Source organism: Oryctolagus cuniculus, chromosome 13, assembly GCF_051225735.1.
Source record: "Oryctolagus cuniculus isolate XC-2025 breed Fujian yellow rabbit chromosome 13, ASM5122573v1, whole genome shotgun sequence".
NCBI lineage: Eukaryota > Metazoa > Chordata > Mammalia > Lagomorpha > Leporidae > Oryctolagus > Oryctolagus cuniculus.
In genome coordinates this window covers 110819440-110846648 of record NC_142879.1, presented here as the reverse complement: position 1 = coordinate 110846648, position 27209 = coordinate 110819440, and the positions used below count along the sequence as shown (strand labels likewise).

The 27209-nt window shown below is 39.9% G+C and overlaps 1 protein-coding gene across 1 annotated transcript in view; it reads left to right on the top strand.

Moving 5' to 3' along the window:
• Positions 1-5047: 5047 nt before the first annotated feature.
• Positions 5048-27209, top strand: part of LOC149122860 (uncharacterized) — a 31135-nt gene continuing 8973 nt past the window's right edge. The window contains exons 1-4 of the mRNA XM_089312499.1: positions 5048-5185; positions 6241-6324; positions 16142-16225; positions 25862-25945. Coding sequence (XP_089168625.1) covers positions 5086-5185; positions 6241-6324; positions 16142-16225; positions 25862-25945 — 352 coding nt within the window. The 5' untranslated portion in view covers positions 5048-5085. The remainder of the gene's footprint in view (positions 5186-6240; positions 6325-16141; positions 16226-25861; positions 25946-27209) is intronic.

Here is a 27209-nt window from a genome sequence, read left to right as displayed (position 1 = left end):
AACAGATCCTTGGACCATGCATCTATAGCCAATTGGCCTTTGACAAAGGTGCTAAGAACATGCATGGGGAAAGACAGTCTTTTCAATAAGTGATCCTGAGGAAATTTCTATCCACATGTAAAATAATGAAATTAGACCTCTCTCTTTAAACCAAAAATGGTAATCCCTGAATCTTTGAAACTACTTCCATAAAATAAGGAGGAAACACTTCCATACATTGTAATAGGCAAGTATATTTTAAATTAAATCCCCAAAGCACAAGAAACAAAACCAGAAGTGGACAAGTGGGATTTCATTAAAGTCAACAGTTTCTGCACAGCAAAGGAAACTATCAAGAGTGAGTAAATGACCAACAGAACAGGAGAAAATGTTGACAAGCTGTGCATAAGGCAAGGGGTTAATATCCAGGGTACATAACGAACTCGGACAACTCAAAAGAAAACAAATATGAACAATCCATTTTGAAAATGAGCAGTACAGCTTGACAGACATTTCTCAAAGGAAGACATACAGATGGTCAACTGATACAAGGGGGAAAGTGCCCAATTCTTCTGCTCTTTCATAAAATCAAATAAAAACAAGCTATCTCTTCACTCCATTGAAATTGGCTATGGCCGAAAAAAAAAAAACAATTTAATAAATGTTGCTGAGGATTTGCACAAAGAGGAACCCTTGCATACTGTTGGTGGCACTGTAAATTACCACAGCCATTATAGAAACAAAAACTGAACCCCCCCAAATATAACTACTGTATGATGCAGCAATTTCACTACTGGGGATATAGATATAGATATATATGGATATAGATATAGATATATGTATATTCTGAAGGTAGAGCCAACAAGATTTTCTAACAGATTAGATGCATGGTATTAGAAGAAGTCAAAGGCGGCTACATATTTTTTGATTTGAGCAGAGGACAGAATTGTCATTTACTGAGATGAGGAAGACTATAGGAAAATGAATGAAGGGCAAGATTGGAATTTGGGCTTTAGACATATAAAGTATGAAAAATTTGTGAAGATACCATGTAGACAATAAGAAATATGAGCCTGAAGTTCAAGGGAAAAGATTATATATTTGGAAATTTTTACCACAGTTGTAATGCCATGAAATGATATAAGATCACCAAGAAGATAAGTACTGACTTTGAAGATAAAAGGTCCAAGATGTAAGTACCTGAGGAAACAACTAGTTAAGAAGTTGAAGAGATGAACCACTGAAGAGCAGATGGAGAGGGAGAGGAAGAGGAAAGGAGAGGAAAGGAGGGGAGAGGAGGAAGAAGGAAGGAAGGGAAATCCCCAAGGGAAATGAAACCAGTCTGTTAAAGAGACATCTGCATTCCCATTTACACTGCAGCACTATTCACAGTAGCCAAGCAATGGAAACAACCAAAGTGTCCACTGTTGCATGGATACAGAAAATATGGTATATACACATTGGGATAGTATTCAGTCATGAGAAGGAATGAGATCTTGCCATCTGCAACAACACAGATGCATCTAAAGGTCATATGGTAAGTGGAATAAGCCAAGTACACGAAGATAAGCATCACATGATCTCATTTACATGGAGTCTAAGAAGAGTGATTTCACAAGTTAAAAGTATAGTGGTGGTTACCAGAAGCTGGGAGGCAAATGAGACGTAAGTGAAGAGAAGGGTTAATCAATGCATTCTAAATTATGGCTGGATAGGATCAAGAAATTCTGATATTCTATTGGATAGTGTAATTACTATGGATAAGGCTAGTATACTCTGTATATCGCTATCAACAATGACTCCTGTTAATTTAACAATTAGCGCTCTTATGTATGATGTCAGCAATCACCTGATGAAGCTCTTGAAATGAGCCGCCAATGCTATGGAAGCCTTTTGAGTTTACAGTCTCTGTCAATATTTAGGCAAGGCCATAAGCAAAGTGGAAGTTATCTCCTCCCTTCAGAGAAAAGTACATCCTTCTTTGATGGCTACTTCTTTCCGGTGGGGTCTTACAGAGATCTTTCATGTAGGATATTTTTTGCCACATGTCTTGGCTTCCTGTGTCTGAAATGGTCTCATGTGCTTTTGAGCCAGACCAAAATGCCTTAAGGGCAGATTCTGAGGTCAGAGTGCTCTTTGGAGCTACTGTTATTCCATGAGTCTGCTTTGTGGACTGCTTCCCATGTAGGAACATTGTCTCCTATTTAATTCTATCTATTGTTATCACCAGACACTTGCTCTAATTATATGATCCCTTTCACATTTAATCCTCTCTATATGATCAATTTGAAACTTAATATTATCACTTTAACACTTAATTGAAAAAGGAATCTTAATGGGGAATGGGACTGGGAATGGGAGAGGGAGGAGGAGGTAGGGTGGGAGTGGGGGTGGGAGGGTGGGTATGGGGGGAAGAATTACTATATTCCTAAAGTTATACTTATGAAATTTGTATGAAATTTGTACTCATTAAATAAAAGTTTTATTTTTAAAAAAAGAATAAAGTACTTGGGAGGTTTTTACCATAAAGAAATGAGTGTTTGAGGAGATAAATATATTTACTCTGATTGTACATCACATGGTGTATATACGTATCAATGCTATCACATAGTGCCTCGGTATAATTATGTACATCTGTGAGATGTTTTAATCAAAAATAAATTAAACTAAAAATTTCTGAGAAACTCCAAGAAGAATAACATGTTTTAAAAAATTTGAATAATGATAATGTGGGGGAGGAAATGTGTGACTCTCACTAGGTTTTCAGTGTCTGCAGCATAAACCTGCATTCCAAGTGTTTGCTCCTATCTGCACTAACAGGCTTTCTTCATTGTCTCCTTTCAAATTTGGGATTCCTTTCCTTTCTTGTTTCAAATCAGTCTCTCTTATTTCTTCTAGATAAAGACCAGAGACCATAAATTAGTGTGTCTGCTAATGTCCCCAGTTTATGTTGGTAAAAAAAGCTCATTACTTTCATAAAATATTATCTATTGATTTATAACTTGTTAAATCTGATCCATCTTTTGTTAATAATACTTCCTCTAATTTTTCACTCTATTTACATTGCATTGATGGTATATCTGGGCCTCAATAACCATAGTACAAAATTCATCCAGTTCCCCAAAGCAAGACTTCCCCACTCTCTGATGCCAGTATCATAACATAACAGGATTACAGCTTCAGTAACATGCTGTGTCAAAAAAACACTTTAAACCAAGGGCTGGGATTGTGGTCTAACAGGTTAAGTCACTGCCTGTAATGCCACCATCCCATATGGGTGATGGTTTGAGTCCCAGGTGCTCTACTTGTGATCTTTCTTCCTGCTAATGCTCTTGGGAAAGCAACAGAAGATGGCCCAAGTGGTTGGTCCCTACACCAATGTGGGAGACTCAGATGTAGCTTGTGGCTCCTGGCTTCAACCTGATCCAACCCTGGCTTCTGTGGCCTTTTGAGGGGCAAGCCACAGGATAGAGGACACCTCCATCTCTCTCCCTCTCCCCCTTTCCCGCTCCCTGTCCCTCTCCCCCTCCCTTCCTCTCCCCCTCCTCCTACCTCCCCTTTCCCTCTCCCTCTCCCTGTCCCTCTCCCCTGTCCCTCTCCCCTGTCCCTCTCCCCTTTCCCTCTCCCCTTTCCCTCTCCCCTTTCCCTCTCCCTGTCCCTCTCCTCTTTCCTTCTCTTTGTCCCTCTCCCCTTTCCCTCTCCCCTTTCCCTCTCTCTGTCCCTCTCCCCTTTCCCTCTCCCCTTTCCCTCTCCCCATTCCCTCTTCTTGTCCCTGTCCCTGTCCCTGTCCCTCTCCCCTCTCCCTGTCACTCTCCCTTTCCCTCTCCCTTTCCCTCTCCCTTTCCCTCTCCCTCTCCCTCTCCCTGTCCCTCTCCCCTGTCCCTCTCCCTTTCCCTCTCCCTCTCCCTCTCCCTCTCCCTCTCCCTCTCCCTGTCCCTCTCCCTCTCCCTCTCCCTGTCCCTCTCCCCTGTCCCTCTCCCTCTCCCTCTCCCTGTTCCTTTCCCTTTCCCTCTCCTCTCCCTCTCCCTCTCCCTGTCCCTCTCCCCTGTCCCTCTCCCTCTCCCTCTCCCTGTCCCTCTCCCCTTTCCCTCTCCTTGTCCCTCTCCCTCTCCCTTTCCCTCTCCCCTTTCCCTCTCCTTGTCCCTCTCCCTCTCCCTTTCCCTCTCCCCTCTCCCTCCCTCTCCCCCTCTTCCTGCCTCCCCTTTCCCTCTCCCTCTCCCCCTTCTTTCCTTCTCCCCCTCCTCCTTTCCTGCTCCCCCTCCTTTCCCTCTCTCTCTCCCCTTCCCTATCTCACTCCTCAATCCCTCCCCTCTCCCTGCCCTCTCCCCCTCTATCTTTCCCTCTAACTCTGCCCCTCAAATAAATCTTAAAAAAACTTTAATTCCAGAGTTACCAATTCTAATTATTCCTTCTTATAAAGGAAGTGTGTTTCATAGATTTCATCTTAAATTTTCAGTTATTATACCTAGATATTTCTTATTCTAACTAAAAAAAGTAAAAATCACAGAAAAACACAAATAGAAAAGAATGAAATCCAAAATTTGGTACTAATTTAAATATTCTAATTTCTTCTTACTAGCTGTACTGTCTACATACTAAGAGGAACTGAGAGGAAGCTTTTTATTCTTTTCCATAACTGATGTCTGTTTGACTTACAGTTTTACAACCCAAAAAATGCCATTGAGGTATTCATGGATATTTACTTTATGGAATGTTCAGTAAGTTATGATGACCATGTCCTTTTCTGCCTCAACAGATATCTGCCTACAGAAAGAATAGTTTTGTGATACATAACTGGAAGTTAATAATTAGTTGCCATAAGCTATCCAGGGTGATTCGGGTTTGCATATGAGTTTGTGTTCTGTGGAAAGGCACTATTTGAGGTATTCAGCAGCTGTAGTTGTGCACAAATTTTGTTATTACTGATGTCTTATTGATCAAATCACTGAACATATCTAAGCCTTAGAATAATGAGTTTTATATGATTTATACTAGTTCTTCCAATTTTAAGTTGTTATGATACTGCAGTGTGCATGTTATTATAATTCTACTCCAATCAGAAATGCTAATTATGACAGAGCTGCAAGCACACATTAATACTGAAATATGTTTACTTTTTTAGAGACTGATACAGAACAATTCAGTGATGTAATTGGAAGATACATACTAAAGGGTGAAAATAAAACACAATCGAAGAGTCACCCTGGTAAGAAGCATAACTTTTAAAATCTACTTTTGATTTATTTACCTTCTATGGATTTCTCTTAAGTATGATTCTTTAATGTTAACAGTACCCAGTACCTGTATATCACTACATGAGAAAAAGTCTTTTTGAATTCCCTCCTATAATTAGTTGACTGTAATAATTAGTTGACTGTAAAACTTACTCTCCATGGAAAATCAGCTGTACAGTTTCTCTGTGTTGCTGCAGTATCAGGAGAATTTGTAATAGTTCAGCTTCAACAGGGTTCTTCAGTCTTGTTACTTATTTCAGAGATTACGTTACTGCCTTATTCTTGATGTAGTTTCACATTTGTCCTTGACTTTTGGTGTGATACCAAAATAGAGAACTTATCAAAGCCATCTGGGAAAGATGAAGATCCCTATTAAAACAGTGCTCATCCGCAGGTAACTGTGTGCGTGAAAGCTTCCCATCGTAAGGAGTGGAGGAAATACTTCAGTAACACCAAAGGGTCCCCCAAATGACATAACTTATCACCTGTTGATTATTAATTACTGTTCTGCTGATTTCAGTGTATCTTTTTTCATTTTGGTGGTGATGCTCTAACTCATCCCTGGATTTACACAGATTGCTGTAGCATACACGTGGGATGTCAGGATCACTGCGCAGCCTTAACAGTTATTCATTATCTCAGCCACTTCTCCAATGCAAAACTCTGACTCCATGGGTCTCTGACTGTGGGGTTTAAGTCATTACAGGTTTCCAACTACTGTTATACTTTGTTAAAACCAAGCTTAATGATAAAATTTTAGGCCGAGATGGTGACTTATTAACTTGTATTTTTGTATGTTATTGGATTTAGTAGTAATTTTGAAATTATTCAGTAAAATGAGGCTTATGTGATTGCTTAGAATGCTTCTGACTCAAAGGTTTTGTGATTCTGCAACCCAAACCTTTTAAATCATTCTCCTCCTTTAATAACAATTATGAATTAAGTTACCACTACTTGTATGCTGCAGCCAACAGAGAGAGCACAATTTAACCTTTCAAAGCACTTGATATGTGTATAATTTTTATAGAGACTACTGTAGAACGTGTGACAGAGGCGGTTGGAAAAGGTCTAAGAAAGGGACCAGTCAAGACACAATTCAAGACTCAGACCAGTAAGGATTTATGTTTACTTCACTTCTCTGGAATTAAATAAGGATCTTTGATGGCAACTCTATCTTTAAGTTAATATTACATGGACAAGTATCTTCATGAATTCTTTTTATAATTAGTAGAACTCTGGTATACTACCAATGGACTATTTCCTATATTATTAGTTTAAAACTTATCCATAGAACTCAATGGTTATATAATTAAATTTACTTCTGAAATCACAGAAAGACTTTTCATGGGCCCTTGGTGAGATATCAAAAGAGACAGAGAGCTTAACAGATACATAAGGGAGAGAGGCACTTGAAGAGAGGACTGTTCTAACCACATCATCTGAAGTGGCCAGTGTGCACACACACGCTGTGCTCTTGGAGAAGCAACATCAGAGGCTTCCCATAGCAGAAGGAAGGGGACTTAAGCAAAAGGTCGCATAGATCCCTAAACAAATAAACCAACAGCAACAAGCCCTGAAAGGAGATGCATGAGTCATTATCTATTTTTTCTCTAATGTATAATCTAAGCTATCCAATTTTCAACTTGAAGTAATGGATCATTAAAAGAAGCAATGAGGTGTGATCTGTATAAAAGGAAAAAGGGAATGCTTGTGAAAGTCCCAGACCACAAAATAATTTTAAAAACACTCAAAGAAATTGTTTAAAAAACATGCTTAAGGCATTACGTGAAGGTATGATGAAAATATCTGTATTAGCTGTTCAGGTTTCCAAAAGGAAATACTTTAAAGAAATGTATTTTATCACCATTCTGAAGACTAGAAGTTCATGATCAAAGCGCTGTCAAAGTTGGTTTCTGTAGTGGTGTCGTGGCACTGTAGGTTTAGCTGCCATCTGCTACGGGAGACCCAGATGAAGTTTGTGGCTCCTGGCTTCAGGCTGGCCCAGCCCTGGTTGTTGTGGCCATTTGAGGAGAGAACCAGTGGGTGGAAGATTCTGTCTCTGTCTCTGCCTCTCTATCTTTCTAACTCTGCCTTTCAAATAAATAAGTAATTAAATATTTGGGGGACCAGCATTGCGCTGTAGTAGGGTAAGCCTTTGCTTGCGGTGTCAGCATCCCATGTGGGCACCAGTTTGTGTATGACCTGCTTCTCTTCCATTCCAGCAAAGATGGCCCAAATGCTTGGGCCCCTGCACCCATGTGGGAGACCCAGAATAAGATCTTGCCTCCTGGCTTCATATCAGCCCAGCTCCTGCCATTGAGGCCATTTGGGGAGTGAGCCAAAGGATAGAAAAACTTTTTGTCTCTCCCTCTCTCTGTAATTCTACCTCTCAAATAAATAAATTAATCTTTAAAATAAATAAATAAATATTTTTTTCTTTTTTTTAACTTTTATTTAATGAATATAAATTTCCAAAGTACGATTTATGGATTACAATGGCTTCCCCCCCATACCGTCCCTCCCACCCACAACCCTCCCCTTTCCCACTCCCTCTCCCCTTCCATTCACATCAAGATTCATTTTCAATTATCTTAATATACAGAAGATCAGCTTAGTATACATTAAGTAAGGATTTCAACAGTTTGCTCCCACACAGAAACATAAAGTGAAAAATAATAGATGATTTTTTTAAATGATGATGAAATCAGATCAGACCTATTGTCATGTTTAATCCCAGTGAGAGTCAAGTTGGGAGTTGATAATTTCTTTTTTTTTTTACAGAGGATCAGTTTAGTATACATTAAGTAAAGATTTCAACAGTTTGCACCCCCATAGAAACACAAAGTGAAATATATTGTTTGAGTACTCGTTATAGCATTAAATCTCAATGCACAGCACATTAAGGACAGAGATCCTACATGAGGAGTAAGTGCACAGTGACTCCTGTTGTTGACTTTACCAATTGACACTCCTGTCTATGGCATCAGTAATCTCCCTATGCTCCAATCATGAGTTTCCAAGGCTATGGAAGCCCTCTGAGTTCTCCGATTCTTATCTTGTTTAGACACGGTCATAGTCAAAGTGGAGGCTCTCTCTTCCCTTCAGAGAAAGGTACCTCCTTCTTTGAAGACCTGTTCTTTCCACTGGGATCTCACTCACAGAGATCTTTTGCCAGAGTGTCTTAGCTTTCCATGCCTGAAATACTCTCATGGGCTTTTCAGCCAGATCCGAATGGCTTTAGGGCTGATTCTGAGGCCAGAGTGCTGTTTAGGACATCTGCCATTCTATGAGTCTGCTGAGTATCTCACTTCCCATGTTGGATCACTCTCCCCTTTATTTATTCTATCGGTTAGTGTTAGCAGGTACTAGACTTGTTTATGTGCTCCCTTTGACTCTTAGTCCTTTCATTATGATCAATTGTGAACTGAAATTGATCACTTGGAATAGTGAGATGGCATTGGTACATGCCACCTTGATGGGATTGAATTGGAATCCCCTGGTATGTTTCTAACTCTACCATTTGGGGCAAGTCAGCTTGAGCATGTCCCAAATTATACATCTCTTCCCTCTCTTATTCCCACTCTTATGTTTAACAGGGATCACATTTCAGTTAATTTTCAACACTTAAGAATAACTGTGTATTAATTACAGAATTAAACCAGTCATATTAAGTAGAACAGACAAAAAAACTACTAAGAGGGATAATGTATTAAGTTGTTCATTAACAGTCAGGGCTATGCTGATCAAGTCACCATTTCCCATAGTGTCCATTTCACTTCAGGAGGTTTCCTTTTTGGTATTCAGTCAGTTGTCACCGATCAGGGAGAACATATGGTATTTGTCCCTTTGGGATTGGCTTATTTCACTCAGCATGATGTGTTCCAGATTCCTCCATTTTGTTGCAAATGACTGGATTTCGTTGTTTCTTACTGCGGTATAGTATTCTAAAGAGTACATATCCCATAATTTCTTTATCCAGTCTACTGTTGATGGGCATTTAGGTTGGTTCCAGGTCTTAGCTATTGTGAATTGAGCTGCAATAAACATTAGGGTGCAGACCGCTTTTTTGTTTGCCAATTTAAATTCCTTTGGGTAAATTCCAAGGAGTGGGATGGCTGGGTCGAACGGTAGGGTTATCTTCAGGTTTCTGAGGAATCTCCAGACTAACTTCCAAAGTGGCTTGACCAGTTTGCATTCCCACCAACAGTGGGTTAGTGTCCCTTTTTCCCCACATCCTCGCCAGCATCTGTTGTGGGTAGATTTCTGAATGTGAGCCATTCTAACCGGGGTGAGGTGAAACCTCATTGTGGTTTTGATTTGCATTTCCCTGATTACTAATGACCTTGAACATTTTTTCATGTGCCTGTTGGCCATTTGGATTTCTTCTTTTGAAAAATGTCTATTGAGGTCCTTGGCCCATCTCTTAATTGGGTTGTTGGTTTTGTTTTTGTGGAGTTTCTTGATCTCTTTGTAGATTCTGGTTATTAACCCTTTATCTGTTGCATAGTTTGCAAATATTTTTTCCCATTCTGTCGGTTGTCTCTTCACTCTCCTGACTGTTTCTTTTGCAGTACAGAAACTTCTCAATTTGATGCAATCCCAATAGTTGATTTTGGCTTTGACTGTGCCTCCCGGGTCTTTTCCAGAAATTCTTTGCCTGTGCCAATATCTTGAAGGGTTTCTCCAATGTTCTCTAGTAACTTGATGGTGTCAGGTCGTAGATTTAGGTCTTTAATCCATGTTGAGTGGATTTTTGTGTAAGGTGTAAGGTAGGGGTCTTGCTTCATGATTCTGCATGTGGAGATCCAGTTTTCCCAGCACCATTTATTGAATAGATTGTCCTTGCTCCAGTAATTAGTTTTAGATCCTTGATCAAATATAAGTTGGCTGTAGATGTTTGGGTTGATTTCTGGTATTTCAATTCTGTTCCATTGGTCTATCCATCTGTTTCTGTACCAGTACCATGCTGTTTTGATTACAACTGCCCTGTAGTATGTCCTGAAATCTGGTATTGTGATGCCTCCGGCTTTGTTTTTGTTGTACAAGATTGCTTTAGCTATTCGAGGTCTCTTGTGCCTCCATATAAATTTCAGCACCATTTTTTCCAGATCTGAGAAGAAGGTCTTCGGTATCTTGATTGGTATTGCATTGAATTTATAAATTGCTTTTGGGAGAATGGACATTTTGATGATATTGATTCTTCCAATCCATGAGCATGGAAGATTTTTCCATTTCTTGGTATCCTCTTCTATTTCTTTCTTTAAGGTTTTGTAATTTTCATCGTAGAGATCTTTAACGTCCTTGGTTAAGTTTATTCCAAGGTATTTGATTGTTTTTGTAGCTATTGTGAATGGGATTGATCTTAGAAGTTCTTCCTCAGCCATGGCATTGTCTGTGTATACAAAGGCTGTTGATTTTTGTGCATTGATTTTATATCCTGCTACTTTGCCAAAATCTTCTATGAGTTCCAATAGTCTCTTAGTAGAGTTCTTTGGGTCCCCTAAATAAAGAATCATGTCATCTGCAAAGAGGGATAGTTTGAGTTCTTCCTTCCCAATTTGTATCCCTTTACTTTCTTTTTCTTGCCTAATAGCTCTGGCTAGAACCTCCAGAACTATATTGAATAGCAGTGGTGAGAGTGGACATCCCTGTCTGGTACCAGATCTCAGTGGAAATGCTTCCAACTTTTCCCCATTCAATAGGATGTTGGCCGTGGGTTTTTCATAGATTGCTTTGATTGTATTGAGGAATGTTCCTTCCATACCCAGTTAGCTTAGAGTTTTCATCATGAAAGGGTGTTGTATTCTATCAAATGCTTTCTCGGCATCTATTGAGATAATTATTTGGTTTTTCTTCTGCAATCTGTTAATGTGGTGTATCACATTGATTGTCTTGCGCACATTAAACCATGCCTGCATACCAGGGATAAATCCCACTTGGTATGGGTGGATGATCTTTCTGCTGTGTTGTTGCATTCTGTTGGCGAGAATTTTATTGAGGATTTTTGCATCTATGTTCATCAGGGATATTGGTCTGTAATTCTCTTTCAGCGCTGCATCTTTTTCCGGCTTAGGAATTAAGGTGATGCTGGCTTCATAGAAAGAATTTGGGAGGATTCCCTCTTCTTCGATTGTTCTGAATAGTTTGAGAAGAATTGGAGTTAGTTCTTCTTTAAATATCTGGTAGAATTCAGCAGTGAATCCATCTGGTCCTGGGCTTTTCTTTGTTGGGACGGCCTTTATTACTGTTTCACTTTCTGTCTCAGTTATGGGTCTGTTTAGGTTTTTGATGTCTTCCTGGTTCAATTTAGGTAGGTTGCATGTGTCCAGGAATCTATCCATTTCTGATAGGTTTCCCTGTTTGCTGGCATACAAGTCCTTGTAGTAATTTCTGATGATTCTTTTTATTTCTGTGGTGTCTGTTGTTACATTTCCTTTTTCATCTCTGATTTTATTGATTTGGGTCTTTTCTCTTCTTTTTTTAGTTAGTTGGGCCAGTGGGGTGTCAATTTTGTTTATTTTTTTCAAAAAACCAGCTCCTCGTTTGGCTGATTTTTTGGAATGTTTTTCTTGATTCAATCCTGTTGATTTCTTCTCTGATTTTAATTATTTCTCTTCTCCTACTAGATTTGGGTCTGGTTTGCTGTAGGTTTTCTAGATCCTTGAGGTGAATTGAGAGCTCATCTATTTGGTGCCTTTCTAATTTCTTGATGTAGGCACCTATTGATATAAACTTTCCTCTTAACACTGCTTTTGCTGTATCCCATAAGTTTTGGTATGTTGTGCTGTTATCCTCATTTACTTCCAGAAAGTTTTTGATTTCTCTTTTAATTTCTTCTATGACCCATTGTTCATTCAGGAGCATGTTGTTCAATCTCCATGTGTTTGCATATGCTCTAGGGATTCCTGAGTTGCTAATTTCCAACTTCATTCCTTTATGGTCTGAGAAGCTGCATGGTATGATTCTAATTCTTTTGAATTTGCTGAGACTTGCTTTATGGCCTAGTATGTGGTCAATCCTAGAGAAGGTTCCATGTACTGCTAAGAAGAATGTAAAATCTTTAGCTGTAGGATTGAAAGTTCTGTATATATCTGTTAGATCCATTTGGGCTATAGTGTCGTTTAAATCTACTGTATCCTTGTTGATCTTCTGTCCTATTGATCTGTCTATTTCTGAGAGTGGAGTATTGAAGTCCCCCAGTACTATTGTATTGGGGTCTAAGTCTCCCTTTAAGTCCGTTAACAAATCTTTTAGATAAACCGGTGCCCTGTAGTTAGGTGCATATACATTGATAATTGTTATATCTTCCTGTTGAATTGATCCCTTAATCATTATGTAGTGTCCCTCTTTGTCTCTCTTAACGGTTTTTGTGGTAAAGTTTATGTTGTCTGATATTAAGATGGCTACGCCCGCTCTTTTTTCATTTCTGTTGGCATGGTATATCTTTTTCCAGCCCTTCACTTTCAGTCTGTATGGATCTTTGTTGGAAAGATGTGTTTCTTGTAAGCAGCAAATAGATGGGTTTTGTTCCTTAACCCAGTCAGCCAATCGGTGTCTTTTAACTGGACAGTTCAGGCCATTCACGTTCAATGTGACTAATGATAAGTGGTAACTTTGCCCTGCCATTTGCCAAAGATAAGTTCTAATATATGCTTTGAATTCCCTGTAATCTTTTGCTGTGAGCTTTCCTTCCTTGGTTTCCTTCCTCAAATAAATAAATTAATCTTTAAAATAAATAAATAAATATTTTTAAAAAGTGTAACTGCAAAGGAAAAATTCTCCAGAGTGTCTTGATATTAGGCTTGAACTATAGAAGAAGGAATTATGACAGTTTTAGTAATGGCAATACCAGAAAGTATGAAAAAAGAACAGGAAAAAGTATTTGCGCAAATAATACTTTAATATCTGAAGATACTTTTTTCCGACTAATCTACATATTTGTTTTATTTTATACAGTTAAAATAAACACAAAGAAATCCACAGCCATACCCACCATATTAAAAATGCTGAAAGAAAATATCTTGAAAGCAGGAAGCTCAATATAGCTCATTGTGTAAAGGGAATTCCATTGAGACTGACAGCTGACACAACACTGTCTGTGCTGTCCAGAGGGCAGTGGGAGAGCATATTCAAAAGTGTCAGAAGAAAACACAGCGAACCAAAAATGTTGTGCTGAGTAGGACTATCTTTTTTTATTTTTATTTATTTGACAGGTAGAGTTATAGACAGTGAGAGAGAGGCAGAGAGAAAGGTCTTTCTTCCATTGGTTCACTCCCCGAATGGCCGCCCCAACCGGCACTGCACCGATCCGAAGCCAGGAGCCAGGTAGTTATCCTGGCCGCCCATGAGGGTGCAGGGCCCAAGCACTTGGACCATCCTCCGCTACACTCCTGGGCCACAGCAGAGAGCTGGACTGGAAGAGAAGCAAGCAAGACTAGAACCCGATGCCCATATGGGATGCTGGCACTGCAGGCGGAGGATTAACCAAGTGAGCCATGTCGTTGGCCCCAAGTAGGACTATCCTTTAAAAATTAAAGTGAATTAAGAACCTCAATTAAAAAAACTTCAGAAAATCTGTCCTTAGGAAACTCACTTTAGTAGAAATTCTAAGAAAGTTCTCTGAAATTTAAGTTTCTGCAGAGTAACTAGAATCTACACACAAAGAGAATATAAATATAATTACAGTATAGTAAATTAATGCATATTATTATCATTTTTCTCAATATTTTGAAGATATTTTTATTTTATTTGAAAGGCAGAGTTACAGAGAGGCAGAGACAGAGAGAAGTCTTCTATCCACTGGTTCACTCCCCAGATGGCCACAACTGCTGGAGCTATGCTGATCCAAAGCCAGGAGCCAGGAACTTCTTCCAGGTCTCCCAAGTGGGTGCAGAGGCCAAGGACTTGGGCCATTTTCCACTGCTTTCTCAGGCCATAGCAGAGAGCTGAATTGGAAGTAGAGCACCCAGGACTCAAACCAGCATCCATATGGGATGCCAGCTCTGCAGGCAGCAGTTTTTACATACTATGCCACAGCGCTAGCCCCCTCTTTATAATTTAAAAGGCAATATATTAAGTAATATATACCTTTAGGCCTATAAAATAAAGAAATATATTACAATGCAAAACAAAGGAGGAAGGCAGAAACGGTCATGAATTTTAGTAAGAAATAACACTAGATGGTAACTCAGATCCACTGGAATAAATGCAAAGAGCCAGATACAATGAATATGAATGTTGTTATGACAAACACTATAAATAAATACTAGGTCCTTTCTTCTCACACCTTCTGTGAGACAACAAATTATATTCCTAGTGCTTATCCCATCTCCCCTAAAATGCTTTTCTCTTGCTTCTGTGCTTATCTAGAGATCTTTACATTCACATTTTATATGGGTCATTCTTCCATATACCAGCTGGAGAAAGAACCAGAGATCCTAAAACACATGTGCTAATATTGCCCACTTTGTATTGTCGTAGCTCTACTTACTTTCATAATACATAATCATGTATTCATGGAAAGGATGTTCTATCTAATTGTCTTAATTCAGTTTGGTGTTGATGTCCCCAGCTAGTTTGTGCTTTAGATTTCAGTAGCGGTATATTTGGACTATAAATATTACAATGAAAGCTTTAGCATTTTTTTTTCAGAAGTTTAGATACTTGTTTGGAGTAAAGCTTCTACTCTATGGTATGTGGGTCATTACAGGCCCCTAACTTCAGGTATGTGCTGTACTATAACCAATTTTCAGTCTCAAAATGTTAGGTCCATTGGTTGTCCCAGTTCCCCAACCTAATTGTTCATTTCTTAATATGAATTCCACTTTAATATCTTTCATGTATTTTTCTCGTGATTGGACTTACTAATAGTCCTCAAATCAAGCAAAATGTTCAAATCACACAATAACTCAAATGAAAAGTAGCTGAGTCCCAGTGCATTTACCCACTTCATTTTCCTCAGCTACAACATTTACAAACTCAGAAGAGCTGGGAGGCGATTTTTTTTACTGCACAGACTATGTTATTATTCTTCTGTATCATTGATCTTTACTTCATTCACAGTTTATAGACTTAAAGATAATATAAAACATTCCTAAAGTAATTAAATAATTTCTGCCTCAGAGTAATTCTTAGAGACCATAGTTTGCAAACTCACTTGTTAGAAATGATGTCTTAGGCCAGCGCCCCGGCTCAATAGGCTAATCCTCTGCCTTGCGGCGCCGGCACACCGGGTTCTAGTCCCGGTCGGGGCGCCGGATTCTATCCCGGTTGCCCCTCTTCCAGGCCAGCTCTCTGCTGTGGCCCGGGAAGGCAGTGGAGGATGGGCCAAGTGCTTGGGCCCTGCACCCCATGGGAGACCAGGAGAAGCACCTGGCTCTTGCCTTCAGATAAGCGCGGTGTGCCAGCCGCAGCGCGCCAGCCGTGGCAGCCATTGGAGGGTGAACCAATGGCAAAAGGAAGACCTTTCTCTCTGTCTCTCTCTCTCACTATCCACTCTGCCTGTCAAAAAAAAAAAAAAAAAAGAAATGATATCTTACCTCACCAGTTACATCCCCACGGTAGGATAACTATTCATAAACTCCTGGTTTATTTTAGCTTGCACAATAGGCAGCATTGTATAGAAAAAGCACTGGTTGAGGGATCATGAGGTGTTACCTTGGGCATCCATTTCATCATTATCTTGATGTGTGATCTCAAGTAAGTCACAACATATTCTAGACCTCAATACTATGAGGACTATGTGATCTCTAACAAACCTTCTAATCCTAAGGCTTAGTCATTCTGCCATCTGAACATTATATTACAATTCTTCTATGATGGCAAGTGTTAGTAAAGTTAGCACTGCACACACATACTCACCTTAAAATGTACTTGAAATATCTTTGAATTCTACCTTAAAATCTACTTGAAATATCTGAATTCTTTAGAGAATGATACGGAAACCTTGGCAGAACTTGTTGAAAGAAGTGTAATGAAGGGATCCTTTAAGACACAACCAAAGAATCAGCCTGGTAAGTACAGAAATTCTTCAAGTATAGTATTTATGTTTTCTTTATATTCCTGAAGTTAAATTACATGAGGATTTTAAATATTAAGAGTTAAGAGTAACTTACTACATAGGTAAACTCCATGATTAACCTCCTATAGCCTCATATTTAATACCATTGGAATTCTAGAAATATAAGTTTATGAATGCTCCATTTAGAAAGACATACATACAATATACTGTGTTGTAGTGACACTTAAAAATCTTGGTGTAAGCATTTCCAATGTTATCTACTTACCTTATATATCTGGCTTATAAAATGTGTTTTTAATTTGAAAATGTATAAGTGTTAATTGATGAATATTATAAAAAGGAACATAATAGATAATTATTTCATGGTTGCTGGTTCCCTCTATAAAAGTAAAATGTCATGCAAATTCATAATATCATAAATGTATTTATGCTTTAGATGTATTTATTTCAGTTATAATACTAACATCTTTAGTCTGAGAGCAATAGTATTAGACATATCACACTTTGATCTCTGGCATTGTATTAGTCAGATTCTCATTATTATGATGAAATACCTGGGACAAGCTACTTAGAAAGGAAACAGGTTTATTTAGCTCATGCTTTGGGTGACTGAAAGTCCAAATGGCATTTTTGCAGGCTCTGTAAAGCCCCATGTAGATGACAGAGCACATAGAAGAAGAAAGGATCACATGGAAAGCCAGGAATAAGGGGGGTGGGAGGGGAGAGCCTGACTGGAAACTCACAATCCCTTTTGAGGGAGAGCGCATCCCTCCATGACCTGAGGACCCTTCTCTGGGCCCTACCTCATAAATGTCCAAAGAACCTCATGCCACCATCCTGGCAACCACACCTTTATACATGAAACTTTAGGAGACACTCATCGAAGCTATAGCATTCTCCCATTTATCTCAAAGGACCTGTGTCTATGTCACAATTAAAATGCATTCATTACACCAGCCAGTGACCTAAGGTCTTCCCCCTAAGCTCCACCTCTTACAGGTCCCCAGCACTAACACTCTGGGGACCAAACCTTGAAATGTAGAACTTGGGAAGTATTCACAAAAAGAGGCAAACACATTAACAGAGAAGTAAGGAAAGTATATGACCAAAGAAAATCCTATTAAGAAGAGAGTCAAAGATAGCTCTAATACACTATAGTTACTGCCCTGCCTGCCATGGTTTAACATGACTGTCCATCCAGTACTCATGTCGAAGTTTAATCTCCTTTGTAAAATATGAAAAGGATGGAAACTCAATGTGACTAATCACCTTGGAGGTGATTAGGGTTATATAAGATCATCAGAGTGGGGCCTTATGATTGAGCACCAGTGACTTTATATAAAGAGAGACGGAGACAAGTATATGGAAATGCATGTTATCCCAATCTCTTGCAATGTGATTACCTATGATGCCTTGGACCTGTGCCAGCAACATGGCCATCACCAGGTGTGGACCTTTGAACCTTCAAAACCATGAGCTAAGTAAACCTCTCTGGAGAGTAGGAGCAAGACAACAGCTGAATGAGATACTTCAGCACATACCTCAACACAGAGATATCAATTTGAGCAGCTGTTCATGTACCAAGTCACTTTAAGAAGAACTATAGAAGTTAGGTAAGAAATTACTGTCTTATTTTAGTATAATGATAAGAAAAATCTCATTAAAGAAAGTAGAAAGGACAGAGTTGCCTGCATCACCCTTCCCCTAATAATGGTGTGAGCCTAGAGACAGCTGTTCCTTGCAGGAGCGAGAGTTAGTCCCTAGACTTGAATCCCAATGCCAAGTCCTCTGTGATAGCTTTCGGAGTCACAGCCCCACAGCCACTGCTCCCTGGGACCTATGTGCAGAATGAGTGTTTGAGCCCTACGTAGCCAGGTGGCCTCCACCACCCTGCCCACAATGTCCACCAGGAGTCAGAGCAAGATCCCATCTGCCATAGAGGACAGAATAGGAGACTTAGGTCTTTGCCTTGGAGAACAAAGCCTGGCCCACCATCATGAGACTTTAACCCTGGGCTGGTACTCAATCATGGAGCCTTGGGACTTGCCTGACATTGGGAAAAGGCTCATGTTCTGGTGGGAGAGACATGTTCTGATGTGTCACCTCTATCCTCAGACCAGCTGGCATGCACCCACAGTTCTTCATGTAGCCGTGTGATGGTGCAGCAGGTTAAGCTGCCAATTGTAATGCCAGCATTCCATCTCAGAGCACTAATTTGGATTCCAGTTATAGCACTTCCTACCCACTTGCTGCTAATGTACCTGGGAAGGCAGCAGAAGATGGTCCAAGCATGTAGGCCCCTGATACCAATGTGGAAGACCAGGATGGAAATCCTGAGTCCTGGGTTGATCCTGGCCCAGACCTAGCTGTTGTCACCATTTGGGGAGTGAAACAGTGGATGACGATCTCTCTCCATCTCTCTCCATCTCGCTCTCTCATTCTGTCTTTCAAATAAATAAGTATATGTTTTAAAAACAAAAAAAAATCAAGTACCCAAGTTACTATGTTCAAAAGTTACTTGAGAATGCCAAAGATATAGAAATATATTCAAAGATATAATAATGGATGACTTCTCAAACCAAGAGAAAGATACTTCATGTACAAGGAGATCAGAGTCACCAGATTCAACCCAAACAAATCAACCACAAGGCATACAATAATCAAGCTCCCCAAGGTCAAATATAAAGAGGGAATTCTCAAAGCTTCAAGAGAAGCAGAAGTATGTAACATGTAAATGAGTCTCAGTAGTCTGACTTCAGACTTCTCAGAAGAAACCTAACAGTGCAGAACAGAGTGAGATAAGACTTTCATAGTATTAAAGGAATAATTGCTAGCCAGGAATACTGTACCCAGCAGAGCTGTACTTCAGATGTAAGAGAGAAATAAAGACATTCCCAAGCAAACAAGAGTTTATAAAATTGGAAACCACCAAGCCCTCATCCTACAAATGTAAAAGGAATTCTTCAAACTGAAAGAGATACTAACAAAGAAGAAAATTTCAAAGGTGCCTAGAAACTAGCAGAAGGAGGTGCCATCTTAATAAGGCAGTTAGAGTCTGTTACAGCCTGAGTGACTGGAAAATGTTATCAGAGAGAAAAATAACAGGTCCCTGCTGACTTTGAGCCTGGCCTGGAGGGTTGGCAGTAGGGAAGGAAGCCCATTCAGACCTGTGAAGTGCTCCAGTCCCCTAACTGTCAAGGTGCCCAGAATCAACTTTTCCAAGGCACAGTACCGACCAACATCTATTAGGCAAGCAGCTGCCCCTGGGAGTGCTGCAGCTCTCTCTGTGGATGGAGGAGGCTCATGAGGCTGAGAGTGGATCCCATTCCCTGTGACTAGGAGAGCTTCATGCTGTGACTATGGGAATTCAGTGATTAGGCAAGAGGGCATGGGGTGTGGCTGGGTCCTTGGGCCCTCAGAGTTCCCCAAGTGCCTGGGTGGGTCATGGCAGAGGGTTCCATGCTAACACTGAGGAATGCACAGATCCTTTGTGTAGTTCATGCGCTTGTGTGGATGGAGTGTGAAATCGCTGTGGGCTCACACACAGGCATTGATCACTTTGGCAGAGAGGTGGTGAGAATGTGATCACACCAGCCCATGACATCATACCCTCCCCTCTGCTGGTAATGGAGAATATCTACCATATCCAACTTAAGTGACTCCCTGGATTCTAGCACCACACCCACATAATGACCAGAGCTCACTTGCCACACCCAGCACACACCCCTGAAGGAGCAGACATACCAATAAGCCACAGATGCATATAAAAAAAAAGCATCAGAGGAAAAAAGCAACCAGGGGTTCCATAAACGTCTAAACTTAAATATATAAGTATGACAAGCATTAGCAGAAACACAATATGATTAGCAGAAACACAATATGATTCTGCCTGTCAAAAAAAATGTAATGTAAACTTTTGGAGTGAAATGGACATTTTAAGATTCAATGATCATTTACATCCATTGTCTCTACTATAAACTACTATAAATTGCTCTAAACTTGCTTCTGTTGAGGAACAGTGTACATAAGTACATATTAAATGCATGAAATTTATGCATTTTTTTTTAATTTGACAGAGTTAGCAGTGAGAGAGACAGAGAGAACGGTCTTCCTTCTGTTGGTTCACTCCCCAAATGGCTGCTACGGCCGGTGCTGCTCCAGTCTGAAGCCAGGCAACCAGGACAGAATCTGGTGCCCCAACTGGGACTAGAACCTGGTGTGCTGGTGCCGCAGGCGGAGGATTAGCCTATTGAGCCACAGTGCCGGCCTTACATTACATTTTAGATACTCTACTAGTTACCCAAGATCAGGGGAAACATATGGTATCTGTCTTTTGGGGACTGGCTTATTTCACTAAGTATAATGGCTTCCAGTTGCATCCATTTTGGGGCAAAAGACAGGATTTCATTTTTTTTTAACACTGAGTAGTATTCCATAGTAAATATATACCATAATTTCTTTGTACAGTCAACAGTTGATGGACATCTGGGTTGATTCCATATCTTAGCTACTGTGCCAGTACCATAATGTTTTTATTACCATGGCTTTGAAGTATGCTTTGAAGTCAGATAATGTGATGCTTCTATATAGATTTTCTTGTTCAGGATTGCTTTGACTGTTCTGGGTCTTTTGTAATTCTATATGAAATTTAGGATTGGTTTTTCTAATTCTGTAAGGAATGTCATTGGTATTTTGAGAGAGATTACACTGAATCTGTAGATAGCTTTAAGTAGTACAGGTATTTTAATGATATTGATTCTTCTAATCCGTGAGCAAAGAATATCTTTCCATTTTGTTGTGTGTTTTCTTGATGATTTGTTTCATTCATGTCTGATTATTTTCCTTGTAGAGACATTTCATTTCTTTGGTTACATTTATTCCTAAATATTTAATTTTTGTGACTCTTGTGGAGGGGATTTCGTTCTTGATTTCTCTCTCTGAGTTCATCATTAGCCTACAAAAAAAGCTACTGTTTTTGTATTTTTATTTTGTAACCTGCATCTTTACTGAATTGTTTTATCAAGTCTAACAGCCTTTTGCTGCAGTGCTTAGGTGTTTCCCTGTACAAAATCATGCATCTCACACATGGATAATTAGACTTCCTCTTTTACAGTTTTTATTTCCTATACTTCTTTTCCCTCCCTAATTGCTCTCCCTAAAACTTCCAGTACTGTATTGAATAAGAGTGGTGAAAGTGGACATCCTGTGTTGTTCCAGATCTGAGGGGAAATGTTATCAGCTTTCTCCCATTCAGTATAATATTGACTCTTGGCTTGTCATATGTAGCTTTTATGACTTTGAGGAGCATTCCTTCTATACCTAATTTGTGGAGGGTTTTTATCATGAAGGGATATTGAAATTTATCAAATGTTTTCTCTGCATCTATTGAGATGATCATATGGCTTTTGTTCTTCATCCAATTGATATGATTTATGATGTTTATTGATTTGCAAATGTTGAGCCAGTCTTGAATTTCTGGTTGTGCTTGATGTTGTTCTTGGATTTGATTTTCTAGTATTCTGTTGAGAATTAAGCATCTATATTCACTGAGGATATGTTTTCACGCCTCCATTTTCATCTCTGATTTCATTTGTATTAGTATTCTCTATTTTTTCCTTAGTTAATTTTATTAGGGATTTATGAATGTTGCTTTTTCTAAGAATCACCTCTTTTTTTCACTGAACTTTTATATTTTTAAGTCTGTTTCTGCCCTGGTCTTTGTTATATTTCTTCTTCTATTTTTAATTAATATACTCTTTTTCTAGTTCCATGTGATGATGGGTTGTTATTTGAGATATTTCTGGATTTTTTTTAGATTTATTTATTTATATGAATGGTAGACAGAAGGAGCGAGGGAGGGAGGGAGAGAGAGAAGGATTGAGAGACTTGCCTTCTGCTGATTCACTCTCCAAATAGCTGCAATGGCCAGAGCTGGGCAGATCTGAAAGCCAGGGGACAGGAGCCTCTTCCAGGTCTCCCACCTGGGTGTAGGGGCCCAAGAACTTGGGCCATTTTCCACTACTTTCCCAGGCACATTAGCAGGAAGCTGGATCATAAGTGGAGCAGCTGGGACTTGAACCGGCACACATATTGGATTCTGGCACTGGAGGTAGTAGTTTAACCCACTGTACCACAGCACTGGCCCTGATATTTCTGGTTTTTGAATGTAGGAATTGATTACCATAAACTTCCCTTATTATTTCCTGCATACCATAGATTTGGGTATGTTGTGTTTCCACTTTTATTCATTTCAAGAACTTTTAAATTTTCTTCTGAATTTCTCTCTCAATCCATTGGTTTTTCAAGAGTAAGTTATTTGATTTCCATGTGCTCATATTTTTATAGTTTTGAAAATTTTCCTTATTAATGATTTCTCCTTTACAGTATTACACTTAGTATTTTTTTTAAAAAATTATTTTATTTATTTGAAAGACAGAGTTACAGAGAGAGGTAGAGAGAGAGAGAGGTCTTCCATCTGCTGGTTCACTCTCCAGGTGGCTGCAACGGCCGGAGCTGCACCGATCTGAAGCCAAGAGCCAGGAGCTTCTTCTGGGTCTCTCACTTGGGTGCAGGGGCCCAAGGACTTGAGCCATCTTCTATTGCTATCCAAGGCCATAGCAGAGATCTGGATTGGAAGAGGAGCAGCCAGGACTAGAACCGGTGCCCATATGGGATGCCGGCACTTCAGGCCAGGGCGTTAACCCACTGTGCCATAGCGCCGACCCCAACACTTAATATTATTTATTTCAATGCTTACAAATGTATTGATCTTGTTTTGTGACCTACCATTTGTGTCTATCCTGGAGAAAGTCCCATATGCTGTTGTGCAGAATGTATATTCCGAAGCTATTGAATAGAATGTCCCATAGAGGTCTATTAGATTTGCTGAGTCGAAGTTGAAATTTGGCTCTGATTCTGATGCTTCTTTGCTGATTTTCTGTTTAGGTTATATGTTTACTGCTGAAAATGAGGCATTAGAGTCCCACTACTATTATTGTATTAAAAAATCTATCTCGGGGCCAGCGCCATGGCTCACTTGGATAATCCTCCGCCTGCGGCGCCAGCATCCCTTATGGGCGCTGGGTTCTAGTCCCGGTTACTCCTCTTGCAGTCCATCTCTCTGCTGTTGCCCAGGAGGGCAACAGAGGATGGCCCAAGTGCTTGGGCCCCTGCACCTGCATGGAAGACCAGGAAGAAGCACCTGGCTCCTGGCTTCGGATCCGCACAGCGCTGGCCGTAGCAACCATTTGGGGAATGAACCAACAGAAGGAAGACCTTTCTCTATCTCTCTCTTACTGTCTATAACTCTACCTGTCAAATAATTTTAAAAAATCTATCTCTCCCTTTAGTTCTATTAATATTTCTTTGTATATTTTGATAATTTGGTATTAATTGCATACATATATTTATAAGTGCTATTTCCTCTTACTAAAGTGTCCCCTTTATCAAGACCTTCTCTGTCTTTTTTTACTGTTTTTAATGTAAAGTTTGCTTTATGATGTAAGTATAGCTACTCTTGCTTTCTTTTGGACTGAATTTTCATGGAGTACCTTGTTTCATCCCCTCACATTCAATCTACCTATATCCTTAGAAGGGATATGAATTTCATGTAAGCACCACATAGTTGGGTCTTTTTTTTTTTAATCTGTCCAGTCATCATTCACATCTTTCTGATGGGCTCTGTTACAGTATTAAATCGTTTACCTGTGTTTTCTTAAAGCTTGTTGAATTTCTTTAAAACAGCTATATCGAATGATGTTTCCCATGGTTAGCAGATAACAGCTTCCATATTTTCAGTTTTAGGGACTTTCTCTTGTTCATTAGGTGAGGCCGTGGTTCCCTGAAAGTTCTTATGCTTGCTGTCACCTGCGCATTGAAGCATCGAGTATTTATTCCCAGAACTTGTAGTCCAGCTTTGTTTGTGCCTGCCCATCTATGAATTCTATGCAGTTCCTTTTCTCTGAGCCTGTGGAGACTTCTGCTAATTCAGCACTAGGTGCTGCCCTAAGTCCAAATTTCCCTCTGGTCTGCTGGTGGCATATTCTGACTATTTTAGCATTAGAGGGCACTGAAACCCCTGATTTGTCCCAAATTTGTAATAGTTTCTTGTTCAGAGTGAACTGAACCAGTGTCTCTCCTTGGTGCCTCATACACAGTCACTGTCCTATGTCTCTGGACCTCGCTGTGGAGGGACCAGCCTCAGCTCCCCCAGGGTGACGTGAGCACAACACGCTTTGCTTTGGCCAAGTGGACAGTTACTCTCTGGGTTATTGTGCCACCTGGGCTTGGAGGACTAAGGGCTTAGGTAGTCTCACAGCCACCAGTGCACAATACTAGATCACACCCAGGGCCCACAGACTTCAGGTCCAGCGTGTTCTGTGGGCTCCCTACTGATGGGGAAGACTTGCATCCTGAGACTTCTACAATGAGCCACATGTGATGTTGGCCAGGATGTAGCCAATTAGCTGGGCCACAGGTCTCCACTTATCACTTGGGTGAATCCAGAGGTTCCATCCACAGGCAATGGCCTAGAGACAGGAATCAAGATTTCTCATGTTAGGTTTTGCCAGCCCAGCATTTAACTTAATTCAGCCAGTATTTAATTCCTGTGCTTACTTTCCTGCCCTGTTCCTAAACCATTGGAGTTTTGATTCTCTCTGCCTGCTTGAGGTATAGGGAGGAGTGGTAGAGGTGGTCTGTTAGTCACCTGGCTAAGAGTGTCCAGAGACTCAGATGCCTGGCTCTGGCCTATGGTCAGGGGCATAGGGCCCTCTCCAGTGCTGGCTCTCATGAGTCGAAGGCATGGCCTTAATTCAGTTCCCCAAGCAGGAGGTCTCTATGCTGCTGCTTAGGGTTGGGCAGCTGTGATGGAGAAAATGCTTTCCTTCCTGCCTTCCCTCGATTCATCTCTTCTGAAATTGTCACACTAAAACCGGGTCTTCTGGTCTCTCACCTGGCTTATGTAGCCCTTGTGAAGTGGTTTGGTGCATTCACAGCTATTCAAATTCATTTCTCTGTGGGGAGATGGTTTCTGGGGCATTTTAGCTTCTGTCTTGCTCTGTCTTCTGTTGTTATAATTTTCCATTGTGTGATGCCCATTTGACTTATAGTTAAATAACCTTAAAGGGAGCATGAAAATATTTAGAGACTCGTGGAAGAATTTCTGGCTTACAGTAGCTTTCTGTGACTGTGGAAACCATGTTTTGCAACTTGATTTGTCAGGAAATGTGATATTCCAATTCACCAGCTATAATCCTGCAATATGAATGTGCTGTGAATGTCAACTGGAAAGTTATTATTGCAAACTATTGAGGGTGACTAGCTTGCTTGAAAGATAACATTTTATGAAACTAGCACTCCTTAAGAATTATGAGGTTTGTACACAATGTTTTCATCTCAACATCAGGTCTTGGTACATTCACTAAATAGTCTAGACCTCAGTGTGATGAGGCTTTATGAATGTGAACAGAACTTGATCCTAAAGTGTTGTCATTCTGCAATCCAGACATTATATCAGAACTCTTCTTCTGTGGTGACAAGTACTAGTAAAGTTATCACTGCACACACTTACAGACAGCTGGTGATATCTACCTTATAAAGCATTTTGAAATCTGTCTTAATTCTACAGAGCCTGATACAGATCCCATGACAAATCTCGTTGGAAGAAGTACGATAAAAGGGCCCAACAAAACACAATTAAAGAGTCATCCTGGTGAGAACAAGACTTTTTCAAGTTAATATTTATATTTTCTTTATATTCCTGGAGTTAAATTACGTGAAGACCTTAATGACAGCAGTATTGCGTATTTGTGTATGTGTGTTTTTGTGTAATTTGTATATATACACATATATATTGTGTTACATAGATAAAGTTAGTCATTAATATGCTTCTATAACTACACTGTGGTACATCAAACATTAGCCAGGTATTATTAGTTTTAAAGCTCATCAATTTAGAAAGCACTTATTTAAGATCCATGTTTTACTTATCTTAAAATAGACTTGGCTTAGGTATTTCCAGTAAGGTGTAGAATCTTCATTGATAGAGTTCTGTCTGCCTACTTTTGTTTTCGTTGCCTGTGCTTTTGTGGTCTTCTCCAAAAAATAAGTTTCCTATACGAAGTCTTGACGTTTTTTCCCTATTCTATAATAGTAGTATCACAGTTTCACCTCTTCCATTCAAGTATTTGGTCCCTTTTGAGTTGATATTGTACTCAGTTTTTATTTCCAGAAAGTTATATCAAATTGGCAAAAGCAGAAAGGCTAGCTGATGATGAAAGGAATGCCATGGATAATTATTTCACTGGTGACTGTCTAGGTCCATTTTATGTTGCTCTACCTGAGGCTAGGAACCTTATCAAGAAGAGGTTGATTTAGCTCACAGTTTTGGAGGCTGAAAGTCCAACAATGGGTGCTTCCTTCCAGTGAGACTCTGGTGAGGGCTTCCTGGCCACGTCACAACAGGACAGGTGGCATCACAAAGTGGGAGCCTATGAGAGAGATACGTCTTCTGGTCAGAGGTGTCCCACAGTGAGAAATGTGTCACAGGGAGAGAAAAGTGCCCCATGGTAAGAGAGGTGTCACCTGGGAATAGAGGTGTCAGGTGGACAGAGTGTCTCCTGAAGAGAGGAGTCACGTGACAAAGAGGTTTCAGACAGAGAGTGAGGTGTCACATGAGAAGGCTGTCACACATGGAAAGTGGGGTGTCACATGTGAGAGGTATCACAGGTAAAGAGATGTGTCATGTGAGAGAGTAGTCGTGGTGTGCAAAGAAACAAAGCAAGGAAAAGAGTGACTCTATGATAAGGCTGTCTCTAATTGATGAAAAGTCAAGCTTCTTTATAATGTCTCACTGAGAGTCCCTTATTTATGTTGTTTCAGAAACTATACCACTGCCTTTCATCCTGAAGTAACAGTGTTGGGAATAGTTTCTTGTTATTTTAGGTATGATACCAAAAGAGACAGAAGGAAAAGTA